The sequence below is a fragment of the Nycticebus coucang genome, chromosome 2 (assembly GCF_027406575.1).
Source record: "Nycticebus coucang isolate mNycCou1 chromosome 2, mNycCou1.pri, whole genome shotgun sequence".
In the NCBI taxonomy this organism is placed as follows: Eukaryota; Metazoa; Chordata; class Mammalia; order Primates; family Lorisidae; genus Nycticebus; species Nycticebus coucang.
The window spans coordinates 143,921,069-143,934,933 of NC_069781.1; the positions used below are offsets into that span (position 1 = coordinate 143,921,069).

Here is a 13,865-nt window from a genome sequence, read left to right on the forward strand (position 1 = left end):
AAATAGTACACAGCTGATGGAAATTGTGAGCCATGCTGAAAATAGGACTAATCTTGGCATTCACACATTCAGTCAAGGATAAACTCCTAGGAAAACACTTTCCCTCTTTCCATCTTGTATGTCAGTGCTAAGTATTTTGTCCCTGAATAAACTGTCTCAGCATTAATGTATGAAACACACTCTGTCTTGACCTGGTACCATTCATCTCAAGTTCTGGTGCATTGGACCTGTCAGCTGGTTTTCCTGCCCTGTTCTCAGTCCCTCCCTTTGCAGACGGCTCGCCATACACAAGCAGCTCAAATCCTACCCCCTCCTGTACACAGACATCCCTGACCCCAGGCCTGTGGGACAGGGACCAAGATTGTGCAGAGGACAAGACTGGGGCAAGAGCCTGAGTGAACCCTGAAGGCTCCCGGACTCCTTGGCTCTCAGAGCCTTCTGTTCTCTTAACGATCACTTGAGGGTTTTTGTGACCAAAAAAGACTACACGAGGCTGGAATGAGTTGACTACTATGTGCACACCATCAGTTTACTTCTCAGTTGTAGCATATCCACCAGTGCTAGTCTAGCTTGTTAAGAAAGTTCAGCCTACAATTTTGTGACATATATTTTATTATAGGGAATTAAAATTTAGGCATATACATGACACAAACATTATATATAGTACACTTTCCATGATAGGAGTTAATGATACTGCTCACAGAAAGGCCTCAATTCAAAGTACATAATGCATATGCTAAAATCATACACCTGGGGTCAAGAGAGAGAACCAAATGGCCTTTCTGTTTTTTGTTTTGGTTTAAATAACCTCTGGATGCATTCAGGTTAATACTGATCACTTAATGTTGAAAAACTTCTAATAAACAAATTCAGGGCAAAATTAATTGAAGTATTTATAATATGATTTAATTGTTACATAGTATTTCCAATATACAATCAAGATGACTCACACCACTTGAAGAAAAAAGAAAGAAAAATCTATTGCACCCACAAGTAAAAAGGCTTTATTCATTTTGCTGCAATTCAGAATTCATATAAGCATTTACACACTTCAGTAAACACAGTCCTACATGTAATGCAGCATTATGGGTGAGAAGACCCTTTGGAGTCTCAAATAAATCCAAGTGTACACACGGTGTTCCACATGGTCAGGCTGACTCCCCCATCATTATCCTGGTCACTGCTCCAATTTCTAGCTGTCAGTCTCTCCGCCTCCAGCCCCCCACACGATCCAGGACACTTCCCATCAGACACTTGGGATGTTCTGCAGTCTGCACAGTGCCTCTCTGCCTCCTTGCTCAGTCTCTGGCTATATCTCAGTGTCCTGTTAAATAATCTTGTGTAGAGTCTGAAGCAAATGAATCCACATCCTCATTATCTGAGTCATCGCTGCTGTCATCGGCAGCTGGCTCTCCTGTGAGGGCTATTCGGGCATAGTCATCTGTGTCTATGGACTTGCAAAAGTGGATGGCATATTTCAGCTTCTCCTCCAGCACTTGTTTACAGGAATACCTGGGTAACTTCAGCAAAAAGAAACAGGTGTAGGACTCAGGAAGGAAGTGGTCAGGAGGGTTGTATTTATCCAACACCTGGTGACGAAAAATATTAAATAATCAGTGACTATGTACAATAATAGCTAAGACTACACAAATCCACTTCACTATGTTCATTAGACTCTTGACTTCCTCAAAAATCATAGTTTTTGCTAAGAATAATAAAATATCAGAAAACATAATCTAGTCAATTTTAGAAATAAAAAGGACCAAGTCATTCCTAGAACTTGTAGTAAAACACAGCAATTATTTATGATGATCACCCCACGAAGCGGGTCCAGTGGCTCCACCTGGCTGGGGCGGGGCCTGGGAAGGGCAGGGAGGTGGGTTCAGCCCTGACACTTGACCACATGGGAAATTGTTCATGAACCCATCAGCTCACTTTGGCCACTACAGATTAAGATACTAGGAAACAGCAAGAATTACAGACAAACCTACCTTTTTAAGAGAAAAATGACACATCCTCACAAAGATCTTCCTGAACAATGTATACTTTTCTAACCCTAGCCAGAGACACAAATCAGGCTGTGGTTGGAAAGAAGCCATCCAAGTATGCTACTTCCACAGGAGCTCAGCAGACAGGGGTCACGTTGCCTCAGTGGTCTGGCAGGTAAATAAAACTTGTTTCTGACCATGGGACCAGAGTTAGAACCCAAAGCAAACTTCTTGATCTGCTGAGTGGTTTGTTTTTTCTCTGCACACAGCATATTTACTTAGTGACTCACCTAATTCAAAACTGTGCTTGAGGCTTGGTACCTGTAGCTCAGCAGCCAGAGTGCCAGCCACATACACCAGAGCTGGCGGGTTCAAACCCAGCCCAGGCCTGCCAAACAATGAGAACGAGAACAAAAAAATAGCCGGGTGTTGTGGCAGGCACCTATAGTCCCAGCTACTTGGGAGGCTGAGGCAAGAGAATTGCTTATGCCCAAGAGTTCGAGGTTGTTTTGTGCTGTGACGCCAGAGCACTCTACCCAGGGTAACATAGTGAGACTCTGTCTAAAAAAAAAAAAACCCAAAACTGTGCTTGATAACAGTATTCTGGTGACAGACAGATTATTTTTTTAAAAAACAGGTAACAGTACCTAAGACCTATAATCACAGAATTTTCAGCCTTCAAATCACAGAAGTTGGGTGTTTTCAAACATTTTCATTTCCATGAAAAGACAGGAGACCCATATTTCAATCAACTGCAGAATTATGTGCAAGGTGGACGTTTCCATCAGCAGACAGCAGTGCCCAACGAGCCCAGCCAGGACCCTACCTGGATGACAAAGTCTCTGCCCCGGAAATCAGCAATTGTCCTGGGCAGCCTTGTCCGGCCCCACACAAAGCGAAGGAAGAGGGAGCGCTCTGTGTTGGAGAAGGACTCCATCACCTCCCAGAACCACTGGATCAGCGATGCAGATGGCTCAATCCCCTTATATGTCGCTACTGACTTCAGAAGATGCAGTGGGATGTCAGGGCTGCCGCACACCTGCCGGAGGACACTCTGTCAGAGCCAGTTGGCACCTCAATGCCTTTCATCTCAGCAGGACTCAATCACTTTTTCTGTCTACCCAGGAGGCTGGTTTGGGGGGGTGAGAGATGGTCTTAGGTGGACATGCACAAAGCTCTGAGCCCCACCTCCTGTGGGGGCAGGTAAAGGACACACATTCAGTGTGTGTTGTTACTTCATTCAATACTCATGAACATATCTTAGATTTCCAAATGCAAGGTTTTGACTACAGAGGTAACTAATGACATTGATCAGTGGGTAACTATGTGAAGGGCCATTCCAGGCAGCACCATAGAAGAGGCTAGCATACCATGGTCTCCAACTCATATCCAGTGAACAGAGAAAGCAGGGGGACAGGCACTACTCGGGCCATCCCTTCCCGAACGGCAGCCACCTGCTCGTCAAATTCATGGAGCCTGAAAAACACAAAGCTCACTTCAAACATCCACCTCTGGAGGCACTGCCTTTGTTCTGCCAGCGCCAAGCCTGGCCACACAGCCCACACAGCACTGTCACCACACGCTTTCCCACTGCCGGGACTGAGGAGAGTGACCTCAGTCAGCAGACGAGGGTGCCCTGTAGACCCTTACACTGCAGAGTCTACATGGACTGCACATAGACTACAGCCTCATGGCTGACTGTATACTCTGAGACAATTTTCAATGTAACAGGATACCCAGGAGGGGCCAGAATCAAAGTGGGTAAAGAACATGCCCATTTGCCCCAATCCGCTGCCAAATCAGTGCAGAGACAGGATCCAGACCAAAAGGACACATGGTGGGGTGGGCAGCACAGCCCAGGACACCTGCCGGGACCACCACCAACCACAGCCCAGCAAAGCCCACATGATGTGCAGTATCTGTGCAGACGCCTTGAAAGCACTTCTGGAGGACACAGGGTCTGACTAGTGGTGTGTGGACCAACAACAGGCAGTGGAACCAGGGGTAGTGGCGTGTGGGGCAGTGGTGTATGGGCTATTGGTGCTTAGGCAAGTGGTGTGTGGAGTGGTGGTGTGTGTACTGGTGTGTGTAAGGTGATGGTGTGTGAGGCAAATTGTGTGTAAGGTGGTGGTGTGTGAGCAGTGGTGTGTGGGCAGTGGTGTGTGGGGCTAGTGGTGTGTGAGGCGGTGGTGTGTGAGCAGTGGTATGTAGGGCAGTGGTGTGTGGGGCTAGTGGTGTGTGGGCAGTGATGTGTGGGGCTAGTGGTGTGTGAGGCAGTGGTATGTAGGGCAGTGGTGTGTGGGGCTAGTGGTGTGTGGGGCAGTGGTATGTGGGCAGTGGTGTGGTGTGTGGGGCAGTGGTGTGTGGGGGAGTGGTGTTGGGACAGTGGTGTGTGGGGCAGTGGTGTGTGGGACAGTGGTGTGTGGGGCAGTGGTGTGTGGGGCAGTGGTATGTGGGCAGTGGTGTGTGGGGGAGTGGTGTTGGGGCCGTGGTGTTGGGACAGTTGTGTGTGGGGCAGTGGTGTTGGGGCAGTGGTTTGTGGGGCCGTGGTATGTGGGGCAGTGGTGTGTGGGACAGTGGTGTTGGGGCAGTGGTGTGTGGGCTAGTGGTGTGTGGGGCAGTGGTGTTGAGGCAGTGGTGTGTGGAGCAGTGGTGTGTGGGGCTAGTGGTGTGTGAGGTGGTGGTGTGTGAGCAGTGGTATGTAGGGCAGTGGTGTGTGGGGCAGTGGTGTGTGGGGCAGTGGTGTGTGGGATAGTGGTGTGTGGGGCAGTGGTGTGTGGGGCTAGTGGTATGTGAGGCGGTGGTGTGTGAGCAGTGGTATGTAGGGCAGTGGTGTGTGGGGCTAGTGGCGTGTGGGCAGTGGTGTGTGGGGCTAGTGGTGTGTGAGGCGGTGGTGTGTGAGCCCGTGGTGTGTGAGCCGGTGGTGTGTGAGCCCGTGGTGTGTGAGCCGGTGGTGTGTGGGGCAGTGGTGGGTGAGGCGGTGGTATGTGAGCAGTGGTGTGTGGGGCAGCGGTATGTGGGGCAGTGGTATGTGGGCTAGTGGTGTGTGGGCAGTGGTGTGTGGGGCTAGTGGTGTGTGGGCTAGTGGTGTGTGGGGGAGTGGTATTGGGGCAGTGGTTTTGCGGCAGTGGTGTGTGGGGCAGTGGTGTGTAGGCTTGTGCTGTGTGGGCAGTGGTATGTGGGGTAATCATGTGCAGGGCAATGCTGTGTGGGGTGCTACCCTGGTATTCCTGAGCCACGGCACTTGAGGGCCAGTGCACACTCAGACCTGGCAAAGGCTGCTCTGTGTCATGTGTAAGTACATGTAGTGCTGAAAGAGCCCCAGAAACAGCTCTGTCCCAGGAGAGCTGATAGAGAAAGCACAGAGGGGTGCAAAGAGGCCCTATGGCCGCTGCAAAGGTGGTTTTATTTACCTTAATAATCTAGTTAGAGGCAGGAACTTCAGACTAGAATAATAAATACTCTGATCCTGATCACAAAATAAGCTTAATATTTAGAACAAAATGCATTAACATTTACTGTGTATGACAGTCCTGAATAAACACAGACATCCACACAACCGTTTTTTGCTGCTTTTGCTATTTATCAGAGAAACTGAGGACAGTTGACCATGAACCTGTAGTTTATTGCCAGCCGGACATAGTCTGCACGGTTGTCCAGAGTGATGTGTGTGTACTTGGAGCTCAGCTGGATGTCCTGGCCGCTGGCACTTGGCACTGTGAAGGGCAAGCTCATGGCCTCAAACTCCTCTGAGGTGGCTTCGTTGTCACGGATGTACATGAGCCCAGGAATAAAGTCTTTATCGACCTTTTAAGGAGAGAAGGAGAGTCTGTGTGCTGAGTCAGGGTTGCTCCCACCAAGGGCCCCAGCTTACCCCAACGCTAGTCAGTCCAAAGGGGCCTTGGTCTGCACCAGGGTGGGTGGGGAGGCTACCAGTGTGTCACACACACTGAGAAAGGAAGGAAAACAGCAATAACAAAGTACTTCACCCAAGGTGCTAAAGAATGAATTCATAATTCAAATTCTTGAAATTAACTGCTGAGAACGTAAACCTAATAGTAACTGGCCAGGATGGTTTCCTTTCCACAGCCATTGCTCAAGGAGACTTTGGTCACCTGGCTCAGCACTGTTCCCTGTGAGCTCTCTTAACTGATGGGAATGTGTAGGCTGCAAAGCACCACAAAAATAAATGGATCCACCAAGTTCTAGAAGCAAACTGGCCTTATAGGTGCTCCACAGCCGGCAGCCTCCACCCACACAGTAGTGGGAGTCAGGTGGGACCCTAGTGCCTGCGGGACGTGGACCAGACTGTACCTCTCAAGCTCTGGGGACCCCTGTAGTGGCCTGGGCATGTTACCTCACTGAGGTCTGCAATAGTGAGGCTCATCCCAGCCAGCTGCTTCCAGACAGGCTCAGCCAGGCTCAGACTCAGAGGACTTCCAGTGCGGATGGCGATGCCCAGTAGCACACCTGGCCGTTCAGAGCACAAGCACAGAAGACACTGGGTTTGATGACGAAGCTGCACGGTACAGGCCACAGCTCTGTGCTGAGGCCACAGTGCCCGCTAAACCAACAGAACCCAGGTCCAGAGCCCTAGGCTCGTCCTTAAACAGTGCATCCTGTTCTACATTCATTGTTTCTTTTTGTTCTTGAAGTTTCTTAACTCTTATTCTTTCTACACACAGGTGTAAGCCACACAGAAGCCAATTCTCCTTCCTCTGACAACAAAGCAAAGAGTTGAAATTTCTCTAAGAGGGGTGTCCTCCTGGCAAGCAGCAGTACCCCCAGGGGAGGGGCAGGCAGTGGTGGGACCCCATAGTCTATAGTGCTCCACAGACCCTTCATGGGGCTGGGGGAAGGACTAGCTGCCCACCAAGACCCTGACCCATCTGATTTTAAATGCAGAAACATAGTATTTCTGAAGTGCCAGAGGAACCGTTCAGTCCTCAGCACATGGCCAGGACTTCAGCTCTGTGAGTCAATGCAGGTGTGTGAACAGGCAGTTGTCAGCCCTGAGTGCCAGCAGAGAGGTGAACAGAGCACCTGTGCACCACTCCGCGATGGAGAGACACATATTACAAGTCATTTTGAGCGGTGACAGTCTCAAAAAGCTAAAAGCAGATATTCAAAGTTATCTACTGTCACTCCCCAAACAGCACAGACATCAAACTAACATGGGAGAGTTGGAGGGGGACAGGCACAAGTCTCCCAGCGGCACCCTCCCTGTGGGACGGGAATTGGGGGTATAGAAGGGGTGCAGGCTGGCTCACCCAGGAAGCGGAACATGCTGCTGTGCACAGACGCCCGGGCGGCCGGGTTGAACAGGTAGCAGTCGCGGTTGGCCCCAGACTCGTCCCTCCCATTGGGTGTCACAATCAGCAGGGGCGTGAGTCCGTTCTGTAGTTCCTCACAGATCTCAGCTATGGACTCGCTGTAGCCACCCCCACAGTCATCCACGGACTCACCTGGAGGAAAGGAGGGGGGCCACTCACTGCCCCGCACTGCCCCATGCTCCCTGCAGGTGCCAGCCACACCTCAGCTGCAGGTTCCAGGCTCCTAGGGCCTGAAGATGCTCACCCACAAACTTGACTTTCCAGACACGGTGAGGCAGCAGGAGGCTGTCGGGACTGAAGGAGCTCATCTTGGCACACATCTGCCCGAAGACGGACTTGGTGCCATCAGGGCCGGCCAGCCCCCCTTTGCTCCTGGAGCGCTTGACCTGGAGAGAGGCAGAAAGGAAGCCTGAAAGTGCTGTCTGGGGCAAACAGAGGGACCCCATCCCACCCACCCTCCACAGCCCCCGCAGCCCAGGGGCCAGATGCCTACAGAAGCTGGAGAGGGTGCGGGGCTACTGTCTCCTGTGCCCTCCCCTCCAGCCACTACCAACTGGGCCCCCTCGCAGCCTGCAGCCTCTGGGGACGCTGAGCTAGCCCTCTGAAGCCCCTCACCCCAAGGCCACAAGTACATGAGGTGAGGCTACCTGCACAGCCTCCTCCCTGCTACAGTCACTGCCCTCCACCCACTGCACTCATCAGTTGTCATCTGCACAGCAGCCCCCAGGACTGGGGATGTCTGAACAAAAACACCTTTAGAAAACTGACAAAAGCATACCACTGTTCATGTGGGGCGGAGTGCCGCCAACAGTGGACCTGGTAACACTGCACTGCTGCAGAGCCATTCATAATTCATCACATGGACACCAGAAGCAGCCTCCTCCACCCTGCAGATCAGGATGGATTCTCACTGAATGGTGGGAGATTCTTATCAAATGGCTCTGAAACTGAAGTGGACCCCACCCAGCAGAAGGATGCCTTCTGCCCTCAGCTATTCAACCTGGGGGTCCCCAAGTCTCCCTGACAGGTACAATCACTTTTTATGTCCACTGAGCTCAGATCTTTAATAAGATTACACTGGGGACCCTGAGGCCCTTCCACCAGTGTGGACTCAGGTTACCCTACAGTCAGCAGCTCAGTCTGAAGTCATGTCAAAATGAAAAGTTAAAGAAAAACTGGTTATGAGAATGCGTTTTTGGGCTCGGCGCCTGTGGCTCAAGTGGCTAAGGCGCCAGCCACATACACCTGAGCTGGTGGGTTGGAATCCAGCCCGTGCCCACCAAACAACAATGATGTTTTTTGCAACCAAAAAATAGCCGGGCGTTGTGGGGGTGCCTGTAGTCCCAGCTACTTGGGAGGCTGAGGCAAGAGAATCGCTTGAGCCCAGGAGTTGGAGGTTGCTATGAGCTGTGATGCCACGGCACTCTACCCAGGGTGACAGCTTGAGGTTCTGTCTCAAAAAAAAAAAAAGAATGCATTTTTATGTTGAGTCCTCCAGGAAAAAGCTTGTCATTTTTAACTCACTTTAAGTGAATTTTAGATTGAATTTAAACAGCTAATCCTCCTCACAGCATGAATTCCCCAAAACAAGATTAAAAATATAATAATAATAATAACAACAACATTTTCCCATAAAGCAAACTTCTCTCTGTGCCATAAATTGACTAGATGCTCAGACACCAGCTCCTCCAACCCTCACAGGAGCTCTTTAAGGCTCTGTCACCCTGGAGGACACTGCTGCAGAAAGAGATGGAATGGAAGGCACCCACAGCAACAGGCTGCCCTCAAGCAGAGGGATGCACACACGGCCTCCTACATTGCCTCTGCACTGCTTCTCCCCCCACTGCAGTGCCGGCTAGCAGCGGCTGTCTGTCCTCACCAGTGGTCATGACACTGAAAGGAGGTGAGCCTGTGTGAGACAGTGCTTTCTCTGGTCAGTACTTACACATTCTCTAATTAATAGTTATTCATCTGAATTTTCAGAAATGAGCATGCATTAATTCTGCAATAAATTTTGAAGTAATTAAAAATGTTTTTAAGGACTGAATTCCAGATCCTGCTATAAAAATAAATCAAATTCACAACAAACAAAAGCCTTCCAGGAAGAACACCCATGTGTTCTTCTCTGAAACTGTCCACACATGGTGCCCCATGGAAGGGAGCTGATGCTAAGCGCACAGCCACAGCTGGGGGGTGGCTGGGAGAAGTGCCTGCAAAGGCTTTCCGTATCAGTATTGGTACCCTGTGCTCACCTTGGATTCAACAAACACTTCTCCCCTGCTTCTTTTCCAGTCAGAAAAACACCTCTGTTTGCATACTTGTGGAGAACTTCCCAGTTTCAGGAGGGGGTATGATCCCCCAAAGTGAAGTTGGCTGTGGTGCCCAGGGCTGGGGCTGTGCTGGAGCAGCCCCAGACAGCCATCCACACCAAACACTGGACTGAGGGTGCTTATCTGATTCTTGAAAAGGCCTATTTCAGTTTTTTTGTCAGCTATCCAGTTTGCTCTCTCAAAAATGTGTTGCGCACTTTAGGAACACAAGGCTGGGGATAGAAAGATGAGCAGGAAGGCAGGATTCAACATGTAATGACTTCTTAACCATTTGAGCCAAGGGCGAGACAGAGCAAGGGTGCCTAACATGGGCCTGACATGTAGGCCGAGAGCCCTGGCCGGAAGCCTGCATGCAGTGCTGGGTCAAGTGTGCACTCATTTGTGCCATCAGTCTCCTTAGTGACAAATGTTAGTGTTTATGACCTAATGATACAGACTTAAATGATCACCTGAGGTAGGAAAATAAAAGCTTTTTTATGAACCTAATTAAACTGTCCACTTATCTGTGGAAGTGGCTGACTGGCCTACAGCTTGGCATTCAGCCCTCTGACGTCAAGGAGGAGACCAGCTTCATCAATATGGTCACATGTGCTGTCCAACAAAGGGCAAGAGTTTCATGTCTCAACTTAAAATGCCCCCAAGTACAACTCTGAAAAAGCTTTTAGTCATGTAATCAGCACCAGGGTAAGAATCACGTGTCGGCATAGAGATACAAGGACAAAGGGCTTGCTCTTTACGGTTCTGTTGTGGGTCCAAAGACAGGGTCTGTCTCCAGTGAGCACGAAATGTCAAGCCCCACGTACCACCAGCATCCACAGCCAAGTTCCTCTTCTTTTTAATTAATTTTATGTACGGTGGGCAGCAATATTAATTCAGGAACGGTCTACTTTCCATTTCTTTGGCTGCTACATGAGATAGCCTAGTAATTCTGACTCACAACACTAGCAAAGGAAACTGCCAGAGCCAGGGGGTATGAGGACAGTGGGAGCCCATAGCTGGACTGACAGCAGATTGTGACTAGGCTCCTGACCTTCTCCGCTTCTTGGAACCTAACCTAAGAGGGTGACTGAAGACACTCATGGGTGTCCCTGCTTGTGGATGCAGAGGAAAGTGGGCACACCAGGACACATGTGACCAGGGCAGAACAGCTGCTCAACACACACAGTCCACAGAATCCTGCTCCACAGCATCGGGGAACTTAATAGTGCATTAAGTAGGAAAAGCAGCAACTTACAAAAGAGAGAAATCCAGTTTGGGTTATAAGACACACACAGTCCACAGTAGTTATGATGTGGTGGAAATATGCCTATTTATTTTTCTTTTACTGGCTTATCTGTACTTGGGGATTATCTGAAATAATTCTTACTTCCATTAGAAAGAAACATATTTACTTTCCCAAAAGCTTCAGCATCATAGAACATCACATAAATAAAGCAACAAAAAGGAGGTGGTATCAGCTCTTTAAAGAAGGGCCTACAGGAAGGCAGGCTACAAGTGCTCTCTCCCTCCTCAGACTGCAGGGATACCACCTGCATGTGTGCCCAGTAAAGCACCACTTCTAGAACTGTAAACTCAGAAGATCGCCATGTGTTACCTGAATTCGGTTCAATTCCACAACAGGCCCATGTTGACGGTCTCGCACCATAGTTGCTTGTACTACTTTCCGGAAAGCTGCCTCCTAAAACATCAAACAAACAAAATTTAGATCTAGTATAGAAAGCATCACCCATAGAGATCATGTAATAGTTGTGTTTAAAATCTTTTTTTTTTTTTTTTTTTTTTTGAGACAGAGTCTCAAGCGGTAGCCTGGGTAAAGTACCCTGGCATCATAGTTCACAGCAATGTCCAACTCTGGCTCAAGCCATCCTCTTGCCTTAGTTTTTTCTATTTTTAGTAGAGACGGGGTCTCACTTTTGCTCAGGCTGGTCTCCAACTTGTGAGCTCAAGCAAGCCACCTTCCTCGACCGCCCGAAGTACTAGTAGTGTGTGCTAGAAGTGTGGCATGAGACACCACACCTGGCCTTAAAAACTTATGATTTGAAAGTCAGACTTTAAGAACAGAAAATCTGCTATCCCTTTCTCAAGTTGTGAGGCTGCAGGATAGTGGCCTGGCACTGATACACACAGGGGTGGACAGAAGAGCAAGCAGCGCCGTAGCCCGGAGCTCAAGGGTGGAGGGGCCCGCACATGCAGGGCACCGGGGAGCGGGTTGGGCAATAGCACACCTACTCTGACTCAGGCCTAGAGGTTTCCCTGTCAAACCACAAGTCCACAGTAGCAGGGACTGACATTAAACCATTTACTATGCCATGAAGCCACAGCAGGATCAGGGAGCCCTGCGAAACTAGCCAGGCTGGGGTGGGGAAGTTGGCCCAGGGCAGTCAAGCCAAACACTTGAAGTCCCAGCTGAGCACAGGCTGGGGAGCAGGGTGCAGCCTAAGCATGGCCACCCCTGCAAGATTCTGAATATGTGACATGCACTCCCCAAACCTCTATTGCAGAAGCGGATCCTTGCCTGAGCCCAGGACCAGAATAGAGGCTGCCTTTCAGACACCCCAGTGCATCCCCCAACCCCCTACAGCCCACCCTGAGTCCACAGCCCCCGGCTCACAGCCCCCCCTGCCCCCTGCACTCACAGTGCCACATGGGACGTACACTGCCTCTCACATTTTTCTCCCAACAAAGAAAGGCTTTTTCCTCCACTTTGAAGGAGAGAAAATGAAGGTGAAAGTAATCAAGTTTGCTACTTTTATTAGTAAAAACAGTTGAAATTAAGTTTCATATCAGTTTTGCCCACCTACAATTTCTTTCTGCTCCCCTTACCAAAGAGATGATCTTTCCATTAAACACAGCCCTTATCACTCGGGTACACATGAAAGTAAAATGCACTGGCCTGCCTTACCTGCAGAAATTCTCCTAATTAACTGGAAATAAGTGAATTCTAAAAATAATCTATTTGGCCAAAATATCTAAACTGTATTACATCACTAAGAACAGACCCTACTATTTGGTGATAAAGCTTGCCACAGAGCCACACTTGGCATTAGAGATTCCTCACTCCAGTTCTTCACTTTCTTCCTACAGAAGAGCCCCACCACCACTGTACAGTAAGTAATGAGTCCCTTCTCGATGACCTGGTAAAGCTGCTTGCCAGAAACTAACTCCTAACTTCTGAATCACATATTCCACTTCTAAAAAACTCTAATTATTAAAAATATTTATGGGTCAAAACCTGCCTGGTGACTTTGAGATGCCATCATTTACAACTGTATTTACCACCTAAATTACCGCCCGGCTGGGACGCTAGTCTTAGACACACGTCTAAAGCTGTACCTCCTGACACCCTCTGCTGGACATCCCAGGAAGGACCTTACCTAATTATCTTCCTCTGGTGTGTGTGTGTGTGTGTTTTGAGGGTGGTGGGGTGGGGTATCTGCTGTAATGCCTGTGTGTTTGGGGGTGGAGGGGTGGTGGGTATCTGCTGTAAAGCCTCAAGGCCAGGAAAGCAGAGAATCACTGTGTGAACAAGGCTTCATTTGGAGAAGCCTTCTCATCCTTTTGGAAAGGTGAGAGGCAGAGATAACAAGGAAAAGATACAGAATGATACTATCAATTTTTAATATACACTTCAAAAATGATTTTTGTCTGCTTTTTTTTCATTGATATATATTGTAAGTACCCGGAACAGAGCCTGGCACACACAAGACACTCAGTGGACATTTGCTGAGGGAGATATATTTACATCCTCTATTCCCAGCATAGGAATTTTTGCTGGATTAAAATTTCTGAACATACTGGTTTCACCAACAGCAAAGACTGTATCTAGAGTACCTTTCCCTGGGATATCAGAATTCCTCGTAGAGTGTCAAACCCAACCGAAGGCCCAAGCCCAGTTTCATCCAGAGAGCCCTCTAGGTCGAACATGGGGATGCAGGGGCAGAAGAGCTCCGAGATGTGATGTAGCAGCAGTAGCCGGTTCCTCAGCGCTAGAATGGGGATCTCCTGTAGGTGATTGTACTCCATGGGAACCTGAGATGATGGGACCATGGAAAGTAGCACAGCTGTCAAAGGTACAGATAGAGCACCATTTGGAATCCACATGGGGTTCTGAAGGTGATCTTTTCAGAAACAGAAGCACTATGATTTCTCAATTTGGTTTACAAAACCTCTTGTGTTACTTTTAGAATAGTAATCTGTTAAGTCTGATTGTTTGA

General features: G+C 49.0%; 1 protein-coding gene across 10 annotated transcripts in view; it reads right to left on the reverse strand.

Annotated features, from left to right (window-relative positions):
- Positions 1–599: 599 nt before the first annotated feature.
- Positions 600–13,865, reverse strand: part of HERC2 (HECT and RLD domain containing E3 ubiquitin protein ligase 2) — a 275,737-nt gene continuing 262,471 nt past the window's right edge. For 9 of the 10 annotated variants that reach the window (XM_053582031.1, XM_053582025.1, XM_053582027.1 and 6 more), the window contains 9 exons: positions 13,483–13,680; positions 11,246–11,329; positions 7,566–7,707; positions 7,259–7,453; positions 6,346–6,458; positions 5,605–5,795; positions 3,359–3,464; positions 2,815–3,027; positions 600–1,589 (listed from right to left, as the gene is read on the reverse strand). In XM_053582031.1, the coding sequence (XP_053438006.1) occupies positions 1,317–1,589; positions 2,815–3,027; positions 3,359–3,464; positions 5,605–5,795; positions 6,346–6,458; positions 7,259–7,453; positions 7,566–7,707; positions 11,246–11,329; positions 13,483–13,680 (1,515 nt within the window). In that variant the 3' untranslated portion in view covers positions 600–1,316. The remainder of the gene's footprint in view (positions 1,590–2,814; positions 3,028–3,358; positions 3,465–5,604; positions 5,796–6,345; positions 6,459–7,258; positions 7,454–7,565; positions 7,708–11,245; positions 11,330–13,482; positions 13,681–13,865) is intronic. The other variant, XM_053582032.1, reaches the window with a different exon arrangement.